Consider the following 18,296-nt stretch of genomic DNA (forward strand, 5'->3'; position numbering starts at 1 on the left):
GTTGTGGCTTTGAGCATGTCCTGACCGCTAGATGCACTGTGAGGGGGGGAAAGGTTTTATTATGAAGCGTATGTTCACGCCAAAGATAGTCAGAGCTTGAGCTAAACACCTAAATGAAATGTCTACATGTAGATGGCTACCAGTCCTCGCTTTTACACTGACTGACTGTGGAGCAGGGCCGCCCCATTAGCCGAGATGGACACCGCTGAGGAAGGTAGCTAATGTTAAAACTTGATCAACTTGTCCGTGTTAACGAACAACTGCGATACACACGACGCCTTTATCACATGCCAACGCACTAGTGCGTGCTGTCAGTAGTAATGACCAGGTTCAGAATTGTATTACACTTCGACAAAGTTTCACTTCTTTTTTTATTGAAGAAACCGCTAAGCTAGCCAATTAGCTGGCTAGCTAGCTAACGCTAGCATTAGCTGCACCCGTTAAGTGAAGAGGTAAACAGTCAGCAGCGCTATCTCTCTGTTTGCTTTAAATATGTGCTGGTTCACATCCTAGAAGTCAGCCGTATTAAAGTCATTCCTAACAAGCTAGCTTATTATCTAACGCTAGATTAAGTTTAATAATAAGCTTAATAAGTGTGACGCTACCGTTATAATGTTACGTAAGTTAACTCACAGTATGATCATTTATCTTAGCTAACGTAACGGTGACACATCACCCTGTCAATCCACGAATCTGGTTCTACAACGTAGCACCGACTTATAAATATACAAATATGAAATATCGTTAACATCCTCAAGTCTCTATGCTTGGACTAATTTAGACTTTAACTTTAACTATTGGACAGCACGTGCGGGCATGTATCTTGGTGTTGTGTGTCCAGGTGTGCATTGTGAAGTAGCGTAACGTCACTTGTTCCTATTTTGAATACAGCTAAATGTTTCTACATGAAGCCGGTCAGGTGTACTCTGGGGTATCCTCATTGACGGCTAATTCTAGTGGTTTTACTTTGGTCATGCAGGGACACACACAGGTGATCCAAGGATCACGGTTTGCCCCACGAATAGGAGCTGTACCCAACTATTCACTGTTCAGACACTCTCATCCCAAGTTTAAATCCTGAAACTTTCACATGCTGCAAAAGAGCTTGCATGCATTTGTCATTACATCAAAGGTGTGTCATGACACTGAATCAAGGTAAACTAGTGTTGAATTTGTAGAAATGCAGCGTGCCTCGTGGATGAAATGAGAATATTTCAGGAGTATGAAATCAAGTTATGTTCTATTGTGCAGGGGACATCTGCCGCGTGTGCCGGTCGGAGGGCTGCCAGGACAAGCCGCTCTACCACCCCTGTGTGTGCACCGGCAGCATCAAGTTCATCCATCAGGAATGGTGCGTTCATTGGTTCCTCTCTCCTCTCCTCTCCTTTGATTGTATCTACAAGGTTAACGGCAGCTTGCTGTCTGTCTACGTTGTCAATCTGTTTGCTTTCACAGATGTTGCTGAAGTTTATTCCAACACGGCATACTTATCTCGGGCAGCTTAGAGTTAATTACACATCGAAAAAACAACATTAACGAGCAGACATAATGAAAGTATTTTACATTTCAGCTGTGAAGAATCATGGGAAAGTTGTGTTATTTTCCTGCAGAACCACGGAGGAGCGACTGCACTCGTAGGATAAACAGAGTAAACTCACTAAGGTGTCTTTTTTGTTCCCACAGCTTACTGCAGTGGTTGAAACACAGCAGGAAAGAATACTGTGAATTATGCAAGCACAGGTTTGCATTTACACCAAGTAAGTTGTTTTGTTTGTCAGTACAATGGATCAGCACACTAAAATGCATTCATTTGTTGGCTCCTCTAAACTACCCATTCGTTGTCGCTGTACCCCAGTCTACTCCCCAGACATGCCCTCCCGCTTGCCTGTGCAGGACATCTTTGCAGGGCTGGTCACCAGTATTGGAACAGCGATCAGATACTGGTTCCACTACACGCTGGTGGCCTTCGCCTGGCTCGGCGTGGTGCCTCTCACCGCATGTAAGTCATTGTAAATGAAAGGAGAATTGGTCAGATTTGCATACTGTTGTTAGTGTAACGTCTAACAAAGCTTAGGCAATAGTTGACTAGAAAATGAAGGGTTAAGCTCTTGTTTAAAACTTGGAAGCACTTAAAGTAGATGAAACAAAAAAACTCAAATAAAACCATTCAACCCACCATGCAGCAACAAATGAACTTGAGTGTTTTAAACCACAAATGACTGCTTTTATTAAGGTAGTGGAACAAAGAGTTCTCAGATTGTTTGTTTGTTTGTTTGTTTGCTTTTCTAACAGGTCGTATCTACAAGTGTTTATTCACCGGCTCTGTGAGCTCTCTCCTCACCCTGCCGTTGGATATGCTTTCCACGTAAGTCTGAACTCCTCTCTGTTCTTGATCTCGCCCTTCTGTCTCTCACACTGGATCCTCTTTATTGCAGCTGTACGTGTTCTCCATATGTTGTAGACCGGAGTCCCATGAAGACTGAATGTTCTGATCTTATCTGTGATCCCAAGTGTGGTTATTCACAAAAGCTCCTTCCATCCATCACGCCATCTTTTCTTTCCCTTTTGTCCAGCTCAGCTCTCTCCGCAGCGACATAGTGTGATCTTGCCGCGATAAACCTGATAACGCTGCCGTGCGTCTTTTCTTCCTCGCAGGCAAAACCTGCTCGCCGACTGCCTCCAGGGCTGTTTTGTGGTCACTTGCACGCTGTGCGCCTTCATCAGCCTGGTCTGGCTCAGAGAGCAGATTGTCCACGGTGGCGCCCCCCAGTGGTTAGAGCAGAATCAGCCCCCTCCTGTTCCCAACCAGCCCAATGGTCCAGCACCAGCCCACCAGGTGAGATCAGTGAGACGTCTATCTGCACACAGAAGCAGCAGCTTCCACTACTGCACTCTGACATAGTTTGCTCAATGACGGCTTCATATCTTTAACTGATAAGCCAGGGGAGTTTGCGATTATTTAAGGCATTTATTCTTAGTTTGATTTGGTTAAAAATTTGCTCTTTTAATGAAATTTCTTTTAAATTTGTTCCACCTGGACTCAAGAGCAAACGGATCGGATGTTGGAGTTCACCCCTTCTTGTGAAAGCGATATCTCAAGAACACCCTCAGGGAATTCCTTCAAACTAGGAACAAACGCCAACCTGGTTTTGACCTCGCAAAACACGCTTCTGGCCAAAACTCAACAACTGATCTGCTTATCAAGACATTTTCAAGTATCTAAGAAGATAAAATGATGAATTGAGGACATTTTGGAAAGACTTCCCCTTTCTCCCACAGTTTGCCAGTGTTGTCTGTTAGTGCTTCCTCTCAGAGGAACCTTCAGGGCAGTCATCTTTTAGAGAATGGGCTCGTCTTTATACACAAGCAACTGTGTAAAAGAGTTGCTGCCAGGTTCTGCTGCTGTTCTTGGTCACGAGTTCAGGACTGACGTATCTTATTGACAAGAGGAACGCAGCTTCAAACATTGTCACGCTGTCCTTTGTAATTTGCCAAATCCTAAACTATGAGTATGGTTAATGATTATTCAGCCACATGAGTACGGGTGAGCTACGCTGTGGGTAAGGAACTGTTTCACGATTCTACAGGTTCCAGGTGGCAACGTCGGCGTCAACGCCCAGGCTGCTGCGGATGCCGCGGAGGCCCCGCAACCTGCAAACGCCGGCCCGGACGGACAGGCGCCCGCCAACCCGCACGAAGCTGGCAACCACGGGGACGAGGCTGAACTCGAGGACGAAGATGACGACGGAGAGGAAGACGAGGAGGACGACGAGGAGGGCAGGGAAGAGGATGCTGCCGAAGCCAATAATGGAGGACAAGGTCAGTGTAAACGCAAGGACCAAAGAAGAGGGATACACTTTAAAAGTAGCGATACAGCCTACATGCTAATGCCGCCATGTTTTCTCTGCACATTGTAGCTGTTTCAGTTGTTTCCTTCTCCTTCTTTGCAGAAGATTTGAACTGGAACGCCCTGGAGTGGGACCGTGCAGCAGAGGAGTTGACCTGGGAAAGGGTGGGAATCTATTTTTTTCACCCCCATAAAGTGGTGTGATGAAGCTGGCACACACGGTGCTAGAAGAGCAAAGTGTGCAGGCAGGGTAGCAGTTAATTGACAGACTAAAAGCTGCTGTGACAGGAAATATCCGTCTCTGTGCGCTGTGTGTCTGCAGCACTTTCAGGGATGCTGTTTGCAGCCGACCTGTCATAACGTGTGTTCTTCGTGGTATTGGTAGAAGATGCAGATGCTATTAATAATAGCAGCAGTTAATGAAACTGGTGATATTGCCATGTATATGTATCATGAAGGATCATTATGACTTTGCTTTTTTTGTTTGTGTCCCAGATGCTGGGGCTGGATGGCTCCCTAGTTTTCTTGGTAAGTGCACACACACACACACACACACACACACACACACACACTCTTATGCAAAGTGTGCCTGAAATGAGCATATTTCCTATAAATGTGGCCATCGTGGCTCAATGGATGCTGACTTTGCACTCACATCCTCCCTTGTAGAGATTCAGGGAAACGATGAACTGTGCGATGCGTCATGTATTGGGGCAAGCTGTGCGAGCCCCCTACAGCTGTCCAAATAAACCAGATGTTTCCATGCATCATGTCAGAGTAGCGCTCTAGAATAGCCACCCCGGCTAACTGCATGGGGATCTATGCATGCCACTACTTACTGGTACCTTTGTAATGGATCACTGTGGGTCCAGTGGAATGTATAACCACATGCAAGTGTTTATTACTGATGGGTCGCACATACTGCAATCACTCACATAAAAAGGGCTTTTTTTTTTTCCTCACACCGTTTGGTTAAGCCAACCTCTTTTTATTTATTTTTTCTCCCAGTTGATTTTGAGGTGAAACACAAACAAAGTCCACATCTGTGGACACGTGTAGATGTCCTCTCTCCTCAGTCAGCTGTGAAGAGCAGGAACACAAGGTTTCTCTCAGGGCAGTCCTGGTGTCTTCTTGTCTCTTTCATTACGTTTACCTCCTCGTCTCTGCACTCCGGTTGAAATGATTCATGTTGTAACTCAGAGTGGCCACATGTAGGATAATCACACCAGGCTGAATTACTATATACCCCGAATTTCCCTTTAACAACGTGTGTGTGTGTGTGTGTGTGTGTGTGTGTGTGTGTGTGTGTGTGTGTGTGTGTGTGTGTGTGTGTGTGTGTGTGTGTGTGTGTGTGTGTGTGTGTGTGTGTGTGTGTGTGTGTGTGTGTGTGTGCTCTAGGAACATGTGTTCTGGGTGGTGTCTCTCAACACACTCTTCATCCTGGTCTTTGGTGAGTTCAACCTGCAGTATAGTGCAGATGTACTAAACAATCATTACCTTTGATAATCAATCGAGCCTTTGGTGTGCTGTTATTATTATATATAACTCATAATGAATGAATTGTCTAAAGACAGTCGTGTGTGCCTTCTTACACTCTCCATTAAACCAGAGATTCTTCCCTCTAGCTTTCTGCCCGTATCACATCGGCCATTTCTCAGTGGTCGGTCTGGGCTTTGAAGAATATGTAAGTGCATCGGTCACACTATTACTGTTATTTAGTTTTTTTTACATGCAGCGATGGGATTGATTTGATGATGCTATTCTATCTGGTTGCAGGTCAAAGCGTCCCACTTCGACGGCCTCGTCACCACCATACTGGGTTACATCCTCCTGGCCGGAGCTCTCATAGTCTGCCACGTATCCTCTGTGTGCTTCGTGAGCCGTAGCGTTGCTTCTTATGGCTGTGTGGAGCTGCTGTTTGTGGCTTTTTGTACAAAATGTGCTCCTGAGAGATGTTTAAAGTACAGACTGAATGTGTCGGTGGTAGCCCTTAACCGGGCCTCCTTTTAGGCGTTTGCTTCTTTGGTGAAGTTCCAGCGGTCCAGGCGACTCCTGGGTGTCTGCTACATTGTTGTGAAGGTAAGTTAGAGACGCAGGAGTTCAAACGGTAATGATTGGGTTACATTCTGTTTACAGCAACAAAGAAACTTAAATTTGTGTTTTCATATGCCTCAGGTGTCCCTGCTGGTTGTCATGGAGATAGGCTTGTTCCCACTGATTTGCGGTTGGTGGCTCGACATTTGCTCGCTGGTAAGAAACTAATTTGATCCCGTTGATGTAGTCGCGTACTGACCCTTTAATGACGAACTAATCAAAAGAAATGCAATCATGATCATCCAGTGGCCACACATTTGATCAAGACATTTGATTCACTTTGAAAAAAAACCTCAAAATATTACATTTATTGGACAAATTCTTAAAAACACATTTAGTTTATGGTTTTGCACACACACACACATACACACAAACGATAAAGCACGTCCTTTGGTGGTTGCAGGAGATGTTTGATGCAACTCTGAAAGACAGGGAGCAGAGTTTTGACTCGGCCCCCGGCACCACCATGTTCCTCCACTGGCTGGTCGGCATGGTCTACGTCTTCTACTTCGCGTCCTTCATCCTTCTGCTCCGAGAGGTCAGTGCAGGACTCCTTGTGTAAAAAAAAAAAAAAAAACCCTCTGTAACCATCTACAGACTTTTTTTTGTTAAATGTCCCGCGTGTTTCTGCGGTTGCAGGTGCTCCGGCCTGGTGTGCTGTGGTTCCTCAGGAACCTGAACGATCCAGACTTCAACCCAGTCCAGGAGATGATCCACCTGCCCATCTACAGACACCTGCGGAGGTTTATACTCTCTGTGGTCAGTCAAGTATCCTCCTGCTCTGTTCCATCCCAAACCTCTTCCTCAGTGGCCAGATATGCTGTCGTATAAAGTCAAATACATTTATAGATACTGTGCAGACTTTCAGAGACCAGAATAAAACAAACCTGAAGCGTGATATTACAATTCAAATAACCATTTCTGCCATTTCCGCTACTTTTAGATAGCTACTGATAGCTGTCAGGGAAAACAAAAGCACCATGCTCTTCCTGTTTTGGTTGCACTTGTTTGACGCATTTCTTTTGTGCCCGAGGCTTCATTTTATTGGGGGATTGTACCCGGTGACAGACAGGATTGCATAATGAAAGTGAGGCTTATCGGGAACCAATCTAAATGCTGATGGTGTCATTCTATAACCATTACAACACATAATCAACATTGACTTTATCATGATAAGTTAAAGCAAAAACCTGCAAAAAAAAGGACTTTGGCGATTTAGATGTGATGCGTCTTGAGTCAGCATAGGGCCTGTGAACAAAGGAGGAAGCTAGAATCACCCTGGGTCTGGATGCTGGTGCTGGAGGTGTAGAGCCAGCAGATGGAACCTTTTAGTTGAAACACCTGGATCGTCCTGAGGTACAAGGTGGTGCTGGGTTGGACAATCGTTGTGTGAATGACAAGACAGGCTCGAGGAGCGATGGTCCAATGCGTGTTGTAACTTCCTGTACGTCTGTGTGATGGTGCAGGGATACTTTAACAAACACTGATTTGTTGCTCTCTCGCTGTGTATTTCCAGGTGGTGTTTGGCTCCATAGTTCTGCTGATGCTTTGGCTTCCAATCAGAATCATCAAACTGCTCTTCCCAACCTTCCTGCCCTACAACGTCATGCTTTACAGGTACACACGACAAAACCTAGCTATCATCCGTCTCTTTGTGTCTCAAAGATGAAGACGACATTGTCTATTCTCTACCAAGGCACAACCAAGAATGTCTGCTTCTCTTTACATTAATTTGGTTGGTGTGTTGTCTCTGCAGCGACGCCCCCGTCAGCGAGCTGTCACTTGAGCTGCTGTTGCTTCAGGTTGTTCTGCCGGCGTTGCTGGAGCAGGGTCACACTCGCCAGTGGCTGAAAGGCCTCGTCCACGCCTGGACATTCACAGCTGGATACATGCTGTATGTCTGACACACACACACACACACACACACACACACACACACACACACACACACACACACACACACAGGCGTATTGCAACTTTGAATGTAAAATGGTACAATGGAATAAAAGTACTGATAAAAGATTAAATATATATATAATAACGCAAACTAGAGCGATGGATCAGTCTGCGTTACAGTTGTATCCGTGAGGCTAAGCTAGCTGCAGAGGGCTAAACTATGAGCAACATTCTCCGTCCATCTCTGAAACGCTTTGCCAACCTTGTCAATGGCTTCCCCACAGAGACCTTCACTCCTACCTGCTGGGGGACCATGAAGACGAGGACCACCAGCCAAACAACAACCCTCCTGGTCGCCATAACAACAACAACAGGATCCCTGGCTTGGGGGAGGGGCTTCACGCCGCCCATCAGGCCATTCTGCAGCAGGGCGGCCCTATGGGTTTCCAGCCGTACCACCGGCCCGCCAGCTTCCCCCTCAAGGTGATTCCCCGCTGTCATTCTTCTCATACATTCGTATCCTCTGCCGCTGTTGAAGCCTGTGCTGCTTTTCATGTTTCCCACACCATGTGATCCTGTTGTTCTTGCTGCTTAGATCGTTCTGCTGGTGGCCTTTATGTGTGTGACGCTGCTACTGGCCAGTCTGGTTTGCCTCACCCTGCCGGGTAAGTTGTGGGCTCAAACAGGCGTTTTATGTTCTGCTTTTTACTTTTACGTTTCTCCTTCTCCGTCATTCTTTACGCCTCCATGCCTGTCTTCCTCTCCCTCCCCCCCAGTGTGTGCGGGCCGCTGGCTAATGTCTTTCTGGATGGGCAGTGCTATGGTTCATGAGCTGTACACAGCGGCCAGTGGGCTGTACATCTGCTGGCTGTCAATTCGAGGCGCCACCGTGATGCTTTCCTGGATGCCACAGGGACGGACCATCATCATGGTCAAAGTCCAGGAGTGGACCCTCATGGTAATGTGTCTCTCTGGTCCTCCCAGCCCCCCAAAAAAAACAAGCTCTACCCGCAATATATGGCGACTGTTTGTATTTTGATGTGATGTCTGCCTGGAAACAGATCCTGAAGACGGTTGTGGTGGCCGTGCTCTTGGCTGGCGTGATTCCTCTGCTGTTGGGTCTGCTGTTTGAGCTGGTCGTCGTCGCTCCTCTCAGAGTCCAACTGGACCAGACTCCTCTCTTCTACCCCTGGCAGGTTAGAGGATGGCGCTTGTATGTAGTGGTGTAACGGACCATCGTTGATCTGTAACGCTCTAGTCTGGAGCCTTGTACAACTTGTCTGTATTGGCCAATGTGTCGCCAACGATCAGCAGTTGTTACCAGCAGCAAAGAAACGTGATCGAGGATCTCTAAAAGTTATATTTGCTCCTTTTTTTTCTTTTGTGCTGATCCAATCCACGACTCAAAACCGCTAAACGATCCCAACCGTGAGTTTTATGATCCGTTGTACCCCAAATTGTGTGTGTGTGTGAATACGAGTGATGACATTTTACACACCATTTGATTGCATCTATCCGAAATATAATGGATTCAGAACTGATTAGACTGTTTAGGAGAGCACGGTGGGTATCAAACCTAAATACAAATGTAGTACATACTGAGTATGGAAACCTTACAAACCCAATGTTGGGTCAGATTGTGTTTACGTATTCTTGTTAAGGCTGTTAGTGATATTAAACATTAGATAACTTCGGCTTATTTCATGAAATGAAAGAAAAAATGCTTTCTATAAAAACCTGTTTTTTATCAGGTCGGATATGGAAAAGTTTGGTACCTACCAAAACTCTTATGGCATTAGTATCAACTCATTGTTTGGATATCAGCTGTCACTCAGCGTCCTGCTCAGTAAGGACACACCAACAGGTTGAGCAGACACATGTTGATACGGTGATACTGAGCAGATGTTAAACCTTTTGTGTCTTGGCTGTTAACTGTTTATTTCTCTGTGTGTGGCAGGACTGGGCCCTGGGAGTGCTCCATGCTAAAATCATTGCTGCCATCACGCTGATGGGCCCCCAGTGGTGGCTCAAAACCGTCATTGAGCAGGTCAGTCGTACGTCCTGCTAGCTTCACTCAATCAAGAACCAAACCAGACAAATCACTGACAGCTCACCTTACAGATAAAAAGCTTTGTATAGATGCATATTCAAAGAACTAATCACTACTTGTAGTTGTCACTACTAATGAGAGAAAGAATGAAACCGTCATTGGAATGAAGTGAAACAGCCCTCTCTCTCCCTCAGGTGTATGCTAACGGTATCCGGAACATTGACCTCCATTACATCTTGCGCGGGCTGGCCGCCCCCGTCATCTGCGTCCTGCTGCTGTCCCTCAGTGTGCCCTACACCATCTCTAAAGGCATTACACCACTGCTGGGTGAGTCTGGGTGGAGGATGAACGTCCGGGCACCCTCATGTACCCTCATTAGCTTCAAGGTGATCCAGGAAGAGAACAGATGTTGGCTTCCTTCATCTCTCCTCTGAGTGGGGTCAGCGATGGTTTCAAGAAGGAAATTAACTCTTTTTATTCCCCCTATTTTAGATGATATTTTAATATCCATTGGTGATTTACATTAATGTTGAAACGAGGGTTGGATACCAGCACCTGGAATTCAGTGGCGGTACCAAACAGCACCTTTTTGTTTCGGTACAAATGAATCTCAGTTGGTGAAAATGAGTGCAGAGTTCTCACTTTCACCATTGTTGTTTCTTTAGAGCTTTACACAACATTAACCCCTCCATACGTCCCTCCACCCTATCATAGGCAACACTCAGTACAGACAGATGGTCATCGGGACAGGACCCCTAAAAGTACAGAGGTCAGGACCCGCCTCGAGTTGAAACACTCGATTATTTAACTGCTCAGAATGGAGAAATGATACACGACTGCATTCACCTCGTCATTGCCTTTTAGTAATGATTTGAAGTAAAAAATATATTTTTGAAAACGCCACATGCATCTCATTTGACTTCCATTCAAAATGTTCAGATAAATAGAATCATTTAATGGGTAATTAATAATGATAAGAAGAATAGATGACTGCAAAATCCCCTGAATCAACGGGACTTCAGCCTGATCAAACCACATTAATAAAGCTGACAACCCATCGAGTGGATGAGTAAGAAAGCACTTCATAAATCAATGTATTTGGTCGTTATAGTGATTTGGTAGAAGACGGGCTTGGATATCGTCAGGTCACAGCAGATCCTTAATCATTTGGACAATGTATGAGAAGCCCTTATCATGCAAAGCCTACAAAGAGCCAACTTCAGTGTCTTTGATGTTGACTCGGAGGATTCCCAGCCCTTGTGGTAATCTGGAGTTTAGTTATTGTGCAGAGCCCAACTACAATCGATGTGTTTCGTGTCTTTCATTTACTCCGTTACCTCAACTCTGAGTCCACCAGTCCCTAGAGATAAGACATCGCAGACATCAGGAGGAGATTGTGTTCCAGTGTTTATTGTATCTTCTCCCCCTTCCTCCTCTCCAGGTGTGCAGCCAGAGATGCAGACCCTGGTGGAGAGGAGGATCTATCCCTTCCTGCTGATGGTGGTCATACTGCTCTCCATCCTGTTCTTCCAGATACGACAGTTCAAACGCCTCTACGAACACATAAAGAACGACAAGTCAGTTGCCCAAAAAAATATGAATGAACTAAAAGCACAGCCAATCAAATCAAGCAGGAGGCGGGCTTTGCTACTTTTGATGGCGGTAGACGGCCGGTAGTTGGGCTGGCGTATCAGTCAGTTAGCTGCAGTGCTGTGCGAGAGCTACAGAGTATGTGAGAGGTATTCATATTGCACGTCGTGATGGCGTCATGTAGGCTACGGCGAGGGAGCAGCTGCTCGCACCTCTTACAGTAAACACAAGTCTCATAAATCAGTTGTGTGCATTGAAATGTTAAGAACTGATTTGCAACCGGCTCTTTCTTTCCCGTTTCTCCCCCAGATACCTGGTTGGACAGCGACTCGTGAACTACGAACGTAAGACGGGCAGGAGGATGTCGACCTCCTCCTACAGCACCTCCTCGTAGGCCTGAGTGGAGCTATAACTCACTCTGCCCGTCACTGAGCGCTATCAGCACCTCCCTGTGGGGAAAGCTTTTCTTTCAGTTCTCTTTGGTTCTCTCCGTGCTTGGCTGTCAGAACACCAACCTCTCATCTTCTTCCTGCAGCCTAGCTGTCACCGGTGACAGGAGACCACACAACCCGCTGACGAGTGAAGACAAAATAGTCTCTAAACTCTTTTCTGAACAAGGTTGTTAGCCAAGCCGCAAAAAGAGTTGAAACCCTAGAACCACAAAGTTGGTAACTGTGCATCCTTTGTCCATTTTGTCCTAAACGCAGCTGGCATTTTAAGTTGTAATTATATATATTTTTTAAAGTCGGTTCCGTTACCTCAGACTGTGCTTCCCATTTGAATGTGTGTTGTGAAGTATTGTCTAGCTAACCCCGAGTGTCTCTGAATGGGAGGCGTAGAGGTGATGTATGGACTGTCACAGGAACGCCTCTGTGGTCAGTGATGAGGAGGGACGTACCTGATGTAGCAACGTGATTGTATTGAGGTTGTTTGTTTTTTTTTGCTTTTTAGATATTTTCATTGATTTTTAGTGTTCTGGAGTGAGCTGTTAGTCCTGAGATTTTTATTAAAGTAAAGCTGTAGATGTATGATTGATAACCTCAGAAACTAATGGGTTGTGTAGCATCTGTCTGAGGTCATGAAGTGAGGTTTCAACTAAGAATATTTCAACTGGAAAAACCGTCTAAGAACATTTCAGAATGTGCCTGTGACACTGATCTTACAAAACTATTTATTCCGAGAGGTTAAAAAAAAAGATATAGTCATGCTGCTAATTGGCTGTTCCGACTTTTACTGCCTGTCTGCATTCTGATAACTGTGAGGAGACAAAAAACAACTGCATGAACAACACAACACTGGTTTTCATTGGGTGAAGCGGGTAGAAAGGGTCAAATACGCTGACGGATAATAGAACTTTACTAGTTACCTCATCTCACTTAGTAATGTAGCGGAGTACAACCAACCAGATTAAATGCAGGAAATTGGTTGGCAAGCTCCCACGTTTTTCTTTTAGGTTAACCAACTTACAACACCTCAGGTTTTCCTTTGCTGTGCTCTGATTAATCATTCAGTCCATCGCTGCCGCCTGCTGAGCTAGATCCCACAGATCACATCTCATCACTTTCAAATAGATTTCTCTATGAAATCATTTGTTCCCTGTTTTGTTACAGTCATGCCACAGTGACTTCCTGTTTAGTTGATTGCTTTTGATAAGAAACGGTACGATACCTGAACTTGCATATCGGCCGGTAGAAAGTACCGATCAAATACCAGTGCGTTAAAAAACACAACAGTTAATTCCCAATTCTAATATCTATTTTATATTGCTGTGAAAACATCTCCAAACCACTGTATTGATTCAAGTGTCTCGTCAAAAGATCACATTTCACATTGTAACAATTTTACATCACTTAGCTTTGCCCAATGCTCACTTTTAGTCAATGGACCTTTAACCCGTCAGAACGCAACTCTATGCAACTTCCGTTAACGTTAAATGTAACTCCGTCATTTAGCCGAGCCGGACTGTGCTTCCCACCGGCTGTTAACACACAATCCTCCATTGTTATTCACTAGTAAGTAGCATTATCAGGGAAACAGTAAGGTGCATGAGAGTGTTCAGCCACAGGTGTGTAAGCACGAGTTTGCCCATGTGCAGTATGAACGGGCATGATGCTTCAGATAATTATTATTTTGCTGTTAAATTAACAAACGTGCCGCACAACAGTTCTACGACGCACACACAGCAGGCCACACATTTCTAGTAATAAGCAATATGACATGATTTGCATAATATGTACTTTTGTGAACGGGGCCACCAGTGTCTGACAGGCCGGCCACATAAGGGAGGGGGAGATGTGCACGTTAAAGAACACTAAAACGTATTTCTCATGTGCACGATTTAATGTGCACGTTTTACAACAGTTTGCAATTCAGATTCCATTGTAACACAGTCAACACATTGACTTCCCTCCCAAAAAGATTGAAAGACGTCTGTGTGTCACAGTGGGCTTCACTAGAGGATGGATTTGTTTTTTGATGTTGGAGTATGGCCAGCTAGTTTTCTATTGATATGGATTGTAATTGACATTGACTTTAGTGCTGCTGTGTGGAATGCTCTCATTATATATAAATATGATGCTTTAAAGTGACCTTTTAAGTATCTTCTTGAACTGAGCTGGACATTTCAAATTTTGATCTTGAATTTCTATTTTTATATGTGCAAAAAGGCAGTGGCATGTACTGTAACATGAAGGTATGTTGTAATGTCTGTTAAGTGTTTGTTAAGTAATATGACACTATAATAAAAAGTTGAAATGACCAGATCAGAGTGTGCCGTTTCTTCCTCACACTGAAATAAACACAAATAAGAACTACAATGACCTCATCATAAACACGAATAAGAACTACAATGACCTCATAAACACGAATAAGAACTACAATGACCTCATAAACACGAATAAGAACTACAATGACCTCATCATAAACACGAATAAGAACTACAATGACCTCATCAACACAAATAAGAACTACAATGACCTCATCATAAACAATAAGAACTACAATGACCTCATAAACACGAATAAGAACTACAATGACCTCATCAACACAAATAAGAACTACAATGACATAAACACGAATAAGAATGACAATGACCTCATAAACACGAATAAGAACTACAATGACCTCATCATAAACATTAATAAGAACTAGAATGACCTCATCATAAACACAAATAAGAACTACAACTAGAAAGTTTTCGCAAGACATTTTGACAGTGTGGCTTCTACTGCCCGAAGACGTCGCAATATGTAGCTACTCACGCCGATGTTACCGGTAGTATCGTTGAGGTTCGATTGAGATATCGCTTCTCTCTTTTCTGCATTTTAGATCCATACTCTTGAATTGAATCTTGTATTCGTGATGGAGAATCCACAAAGTCTGTACGATATGAATTTTTCACATTACGTCATACACAGCCGGAACAACTGCTGCCTATCTTCAACAGGCAGCTACATATATAGTTTGCTGCTAGAAGGGTAAGAGTCGAAGCTAGTTATCTTATGTGTGTTGAGAGGGACCCCTAGTCATTGTCATAACTTTATAACAATTAACAGAGCAAAACACCACGACACAACAGTCTGTGACACATAAACAATTTGTAACACTAATATTTGTACAATTATAAAATTTCACCGTTGAACTGCATGCTGGGTACAGCTCATTCGCCTGCTAGCACAACAGTCTGCTAACAGCTGGGAGAGGCTCCGTCGATCTGCTCTTCAACTCATCCTTCCTCTCATGTATTCATATCGGAGCAATAGGAGCTGCGGTTATGGGGGTTTGAGGATTTGTTTGATCGGTGTTTCCCTGCTTTTTCTCCATGAACAGGCTGCAGGCGCACAAGTGATTCTGATTGAGCTAATTAGTGAACACAGACTCACAGACACACATGACTTAGAGATATACGTGATGCAGCTCAGCCAATCAAATATGGGTATTCTGACAAGTTTCCTAATTCCAGTGAGATGTACACACACCATGACACAAGTGGGCGAGACGAGGAAAGACTTGGCAGAGCAGGACAATGGTTGGATTAGAAAGTTGTACTTTTTAGAACACAGGTTAATCCCCAAATGAGAAAAATTGCTAGAGAGATCAGAGTCTTGAACCAGGAATGGTTAAACTCACATGGGCATCTTTCTCTCACTCACCCTGTTTGTGAGTGAGTTGATAAGGTTTGTGTGTTTCATACGTTCTGTCTCCTCTCCACCTTAGGAAACTGATGCTTCCATCTCTGTATGAATCTCATTCTGAGCTTTATGTTAAGATACAGTTGCTTTATGGGGCTTTTATTTTGAAAGGGTGGGGGTGGGTTAGAGAGGGGGAGAGGAGACATATTCATAATGTTTGACACACACAAGCAGAGGATATTAAATGACAGGCTTCATCACAAGCATTCCAACAGTAAAGAAAAACAGGATAACTCCAACAATAAACCCGCAGGATTACAGTCAGTGTGCCACAAAGCCACACTGAATAACTAATAATATGTTGGTCTTTATAGGCCCAGCCTTCAACAATTCTACCTGAAAACATCACCACAAACCAATCAACAGTATAATAAAACATTCAACCCTTAGCATGTGTCTCTTATTCCTTGAAGCGGTCCACATGTCTTGTAATGGAGAGGGCCGTCCTTACAGAAGTACTTCTTCTTTTCTTCCAACTCGTAGTAGTACATCATTGTGTGATGGGCTGTCAACACTGATCAGCACATGGCAGTTCCTATTGCTTTTCACATTCGTCCCTCAGTTATTTATCTATTTCTCCGTAGATCAGATGGGAAACAGCTCCAGGAAACAGGATGTAAGGTTATTTCTGCTGAATCCAATTACCGACCTGCTAATGCAAAGTCTTAACAGTTGTGGAAACCAAGTGCATATTTAGAACATATGCAGCTAAAACCAGACTTCTACTGTGAAGCTAAAGCCGATTTTTCTAATCTGTGCTTTGTTTTTCGAAAGCAACCCGTTGCAAAGTGCCTGTGAGTCCCCCCCCCCCCTCGACCTCTGAAGAGATTAATGCTCTGTCTTGAGGAGTTTGGTTTCTTTTCCTTCTATTGTAAAACCAGACTTCAAGCAAAGACCGAGTGTGAAGCGTATATATACTCTCTGGCACAGCGGACTACTTTGAACAAGATTCAGACCTGGGCCAAAAGAAACCAACAACCTTGCCAATAAGGATTTGACCTCGCGTTAGGTACTAGAGTTGAGCAGAGATCTTTATAGGATGCTTTAAAAGTTATAAGCAACTGTAAGACAACCACCACTGAGAGGTTAATGTTGATATTTGAACACCACTGAATTTATAGCACAGACATATTTTACTCTGAAGACATCTGATTTGATATGGTTTCAATGTTCCAGTAGTGGTGATAATGCAAATACTTGATTTTAGGTATTTATTTTTATTTTACTATTCTGCTTGCTGCAATGCAATCAGACACATTCAGGTTACAAAAAATACGTTTTGACAAGAATTTGAGCAACCTGATAGTTTTGGAAACTTGAATTTTCTTGTCTTAATTTGTAAACCATAAAAATAAAACCTGTAAAGTATAAACAGCGGTTACTTGCTTCTATAGGTGAGAGGTGAGAGCGATGTCACTTTCTGCTTAACCGACCTTCTGTTATGCACTTTATTACACATTCTTACTGTAGAGTATTCTGCCTAACTGATTCTAAAAGTCATTTGTTAATCAAAAGGGATCCAAGTATTGTAATATGACCTATTGGTGATTGGATTAGCGTTGCACTTAGACACTGATGAAGGTGGCAGTAGGGCCTGAACTGTCTTCCACTGCACCCTGTACACAAACTAGGTCACTGTTGCACTGATGACATTTATTCTCTAATAAGGAATATCTCAGTCAGAACAAAGGTTGTGCATTTTTATTTATTGGTTTATTTGATAAGGGACAGTGCACATTGATAAAGACATTTCTGTAAATGTACCAGAGTTAGCCAAAAGGCTATTTTTCATCTGTAGTCCCAAGAGACAGATGTTACAAAATAAACAGAATATAAGATTCAATTTAAAAGGTTAAACAATATTGACGCTTTATAATGCGTGCACAAACAATGAAAAAAAAGTGAGAATATTAATATACGTATTATCTTCACTCAGGACACTCTTATACATTGTCAAGTACTAACAAGACATGCAACACAGAGGCTCTCAAAGTCAACACACACAACGCAAATAAAATGAGGGATAATTATGTTAAAATAGAAACTAAAGACAATATTATGCTGCAGTTGTTAGACACTAAAAAACATCCGTGTCAGAGGCACAAAACATAAAAGCATGCAGAGTATGTGAAATACATGAATCAGTCAGACACAGCTAAACAACAATAAAGACATGCATGCAGGTAGATGATGGTCGACCGGCAACAGACAGACTGGTGACAACAGACAGATGGAGGGAAGTTCAACACAGACAGAGGAGCAGTTACATTCTAGTGCTGACAGAGCTGGGTACTAACTAACCATTTCTTTAGTTGAGCTTTAAATGAACTGTCTGTTCATAGTTCCAAAGAATTTCTGTGTAACTCATTAACGCAGCATCTGTCATAATAAATGTTAACTACTAATCATTCACTTGTCTCTCTTGTGCACCTCTTGTGAGTCGATATCCAGTTGTTCTTGTGATAACACATAGTTTGAGCGGAGGAGAGGTCCAGCCATGTATAATCTTGTACACGAGACAGACATTCACATATTTAATCATGTTCTCCCAACTAAACAAGTTCTATTGTTTTAGTAAATGAGTGGCGGTGTAAACCCTGGCATGCATGTTCAGGTATGCGTTGCATTT

General features: G+C 43.6%; 1 protein-coding gene across 2 annotated transcripts; it reads left to right on the forward strand.

Moving 5' to 3' along the window:
- The first annotated feature begins 25 nt into the window (after positions 1 to 25).
- On the forward strand, positions 26 to 14,206 carry LOC306705941 (E3 ubiquitin-protein ligase MARCHF6-like). Of its 2 annotated transcripts, XM_079172829.1 has the most exons (26): positions 26 to 214; positions 1,252 to 1,351; positions 1,684 to 1,757; positions 1,856 to 1,999; positions 2,293 to 2,365; positions 2,656 to 2,836; positions 3,588 to 3,819; positions 3,951 to 4,012; positions 4,343 to 4,375; positions 5,246 to 5,297; positions 5,473 to 5,531; positions 5,624 to 5,704; positions 5,858 to 5,926; positions 6,023 to 6,097; positions 6,345 to 6,479; positions 6,581 to 6,700; positions 7,458 to 7,558; positions 7,698 to 7,835; positions 8,122 to 8,320; positions 8,433 to 8,502; positions 8,614 to 8,795; positions 8,899 to 9,033; positions 9,795 to 9,884; positions 10,082 to 10,214; positions 11,329 to 11,464; positions 11,787 to 14,206. In XM_079172829.1, the coding sequence occupies exons 1-26, from the start codon at positions 196 to 198 to the stop codon at positions 11,869 to 11,871; spliced, it is 2,778 nt and encodes a 925-aa protein (XP_079028955.1). In that variant the 5' UTR covers positions 26 to 195; the 3' UTR covers positions 11,872 to 14,206. The 2 variants fall into 2 exon arrangements, with proteins under 2 accessions (XP_079028955.1, XP_079028956.1); XM_079172830.1 differs by lacking the exons at positions 8,433 to 8,502; positions 8,614 to 8,795.
- The last annotated feature ends 4,090 nt before the right edge of the window (positions 14,207 to 18,296 follow it).

The sequence above is a fragment of the Pholis gunnellus genome (genome assembly GCF_910591455.1).
Source record: "Pholis gunnellus genome assembly, chromosome: 14".
NCBI classification, from domain to species: Eukaryota; Metazoa; Chordata; class Actinopteri; order Perciformes; family Pholidae; genus Pholis; species Pholis gunnellus.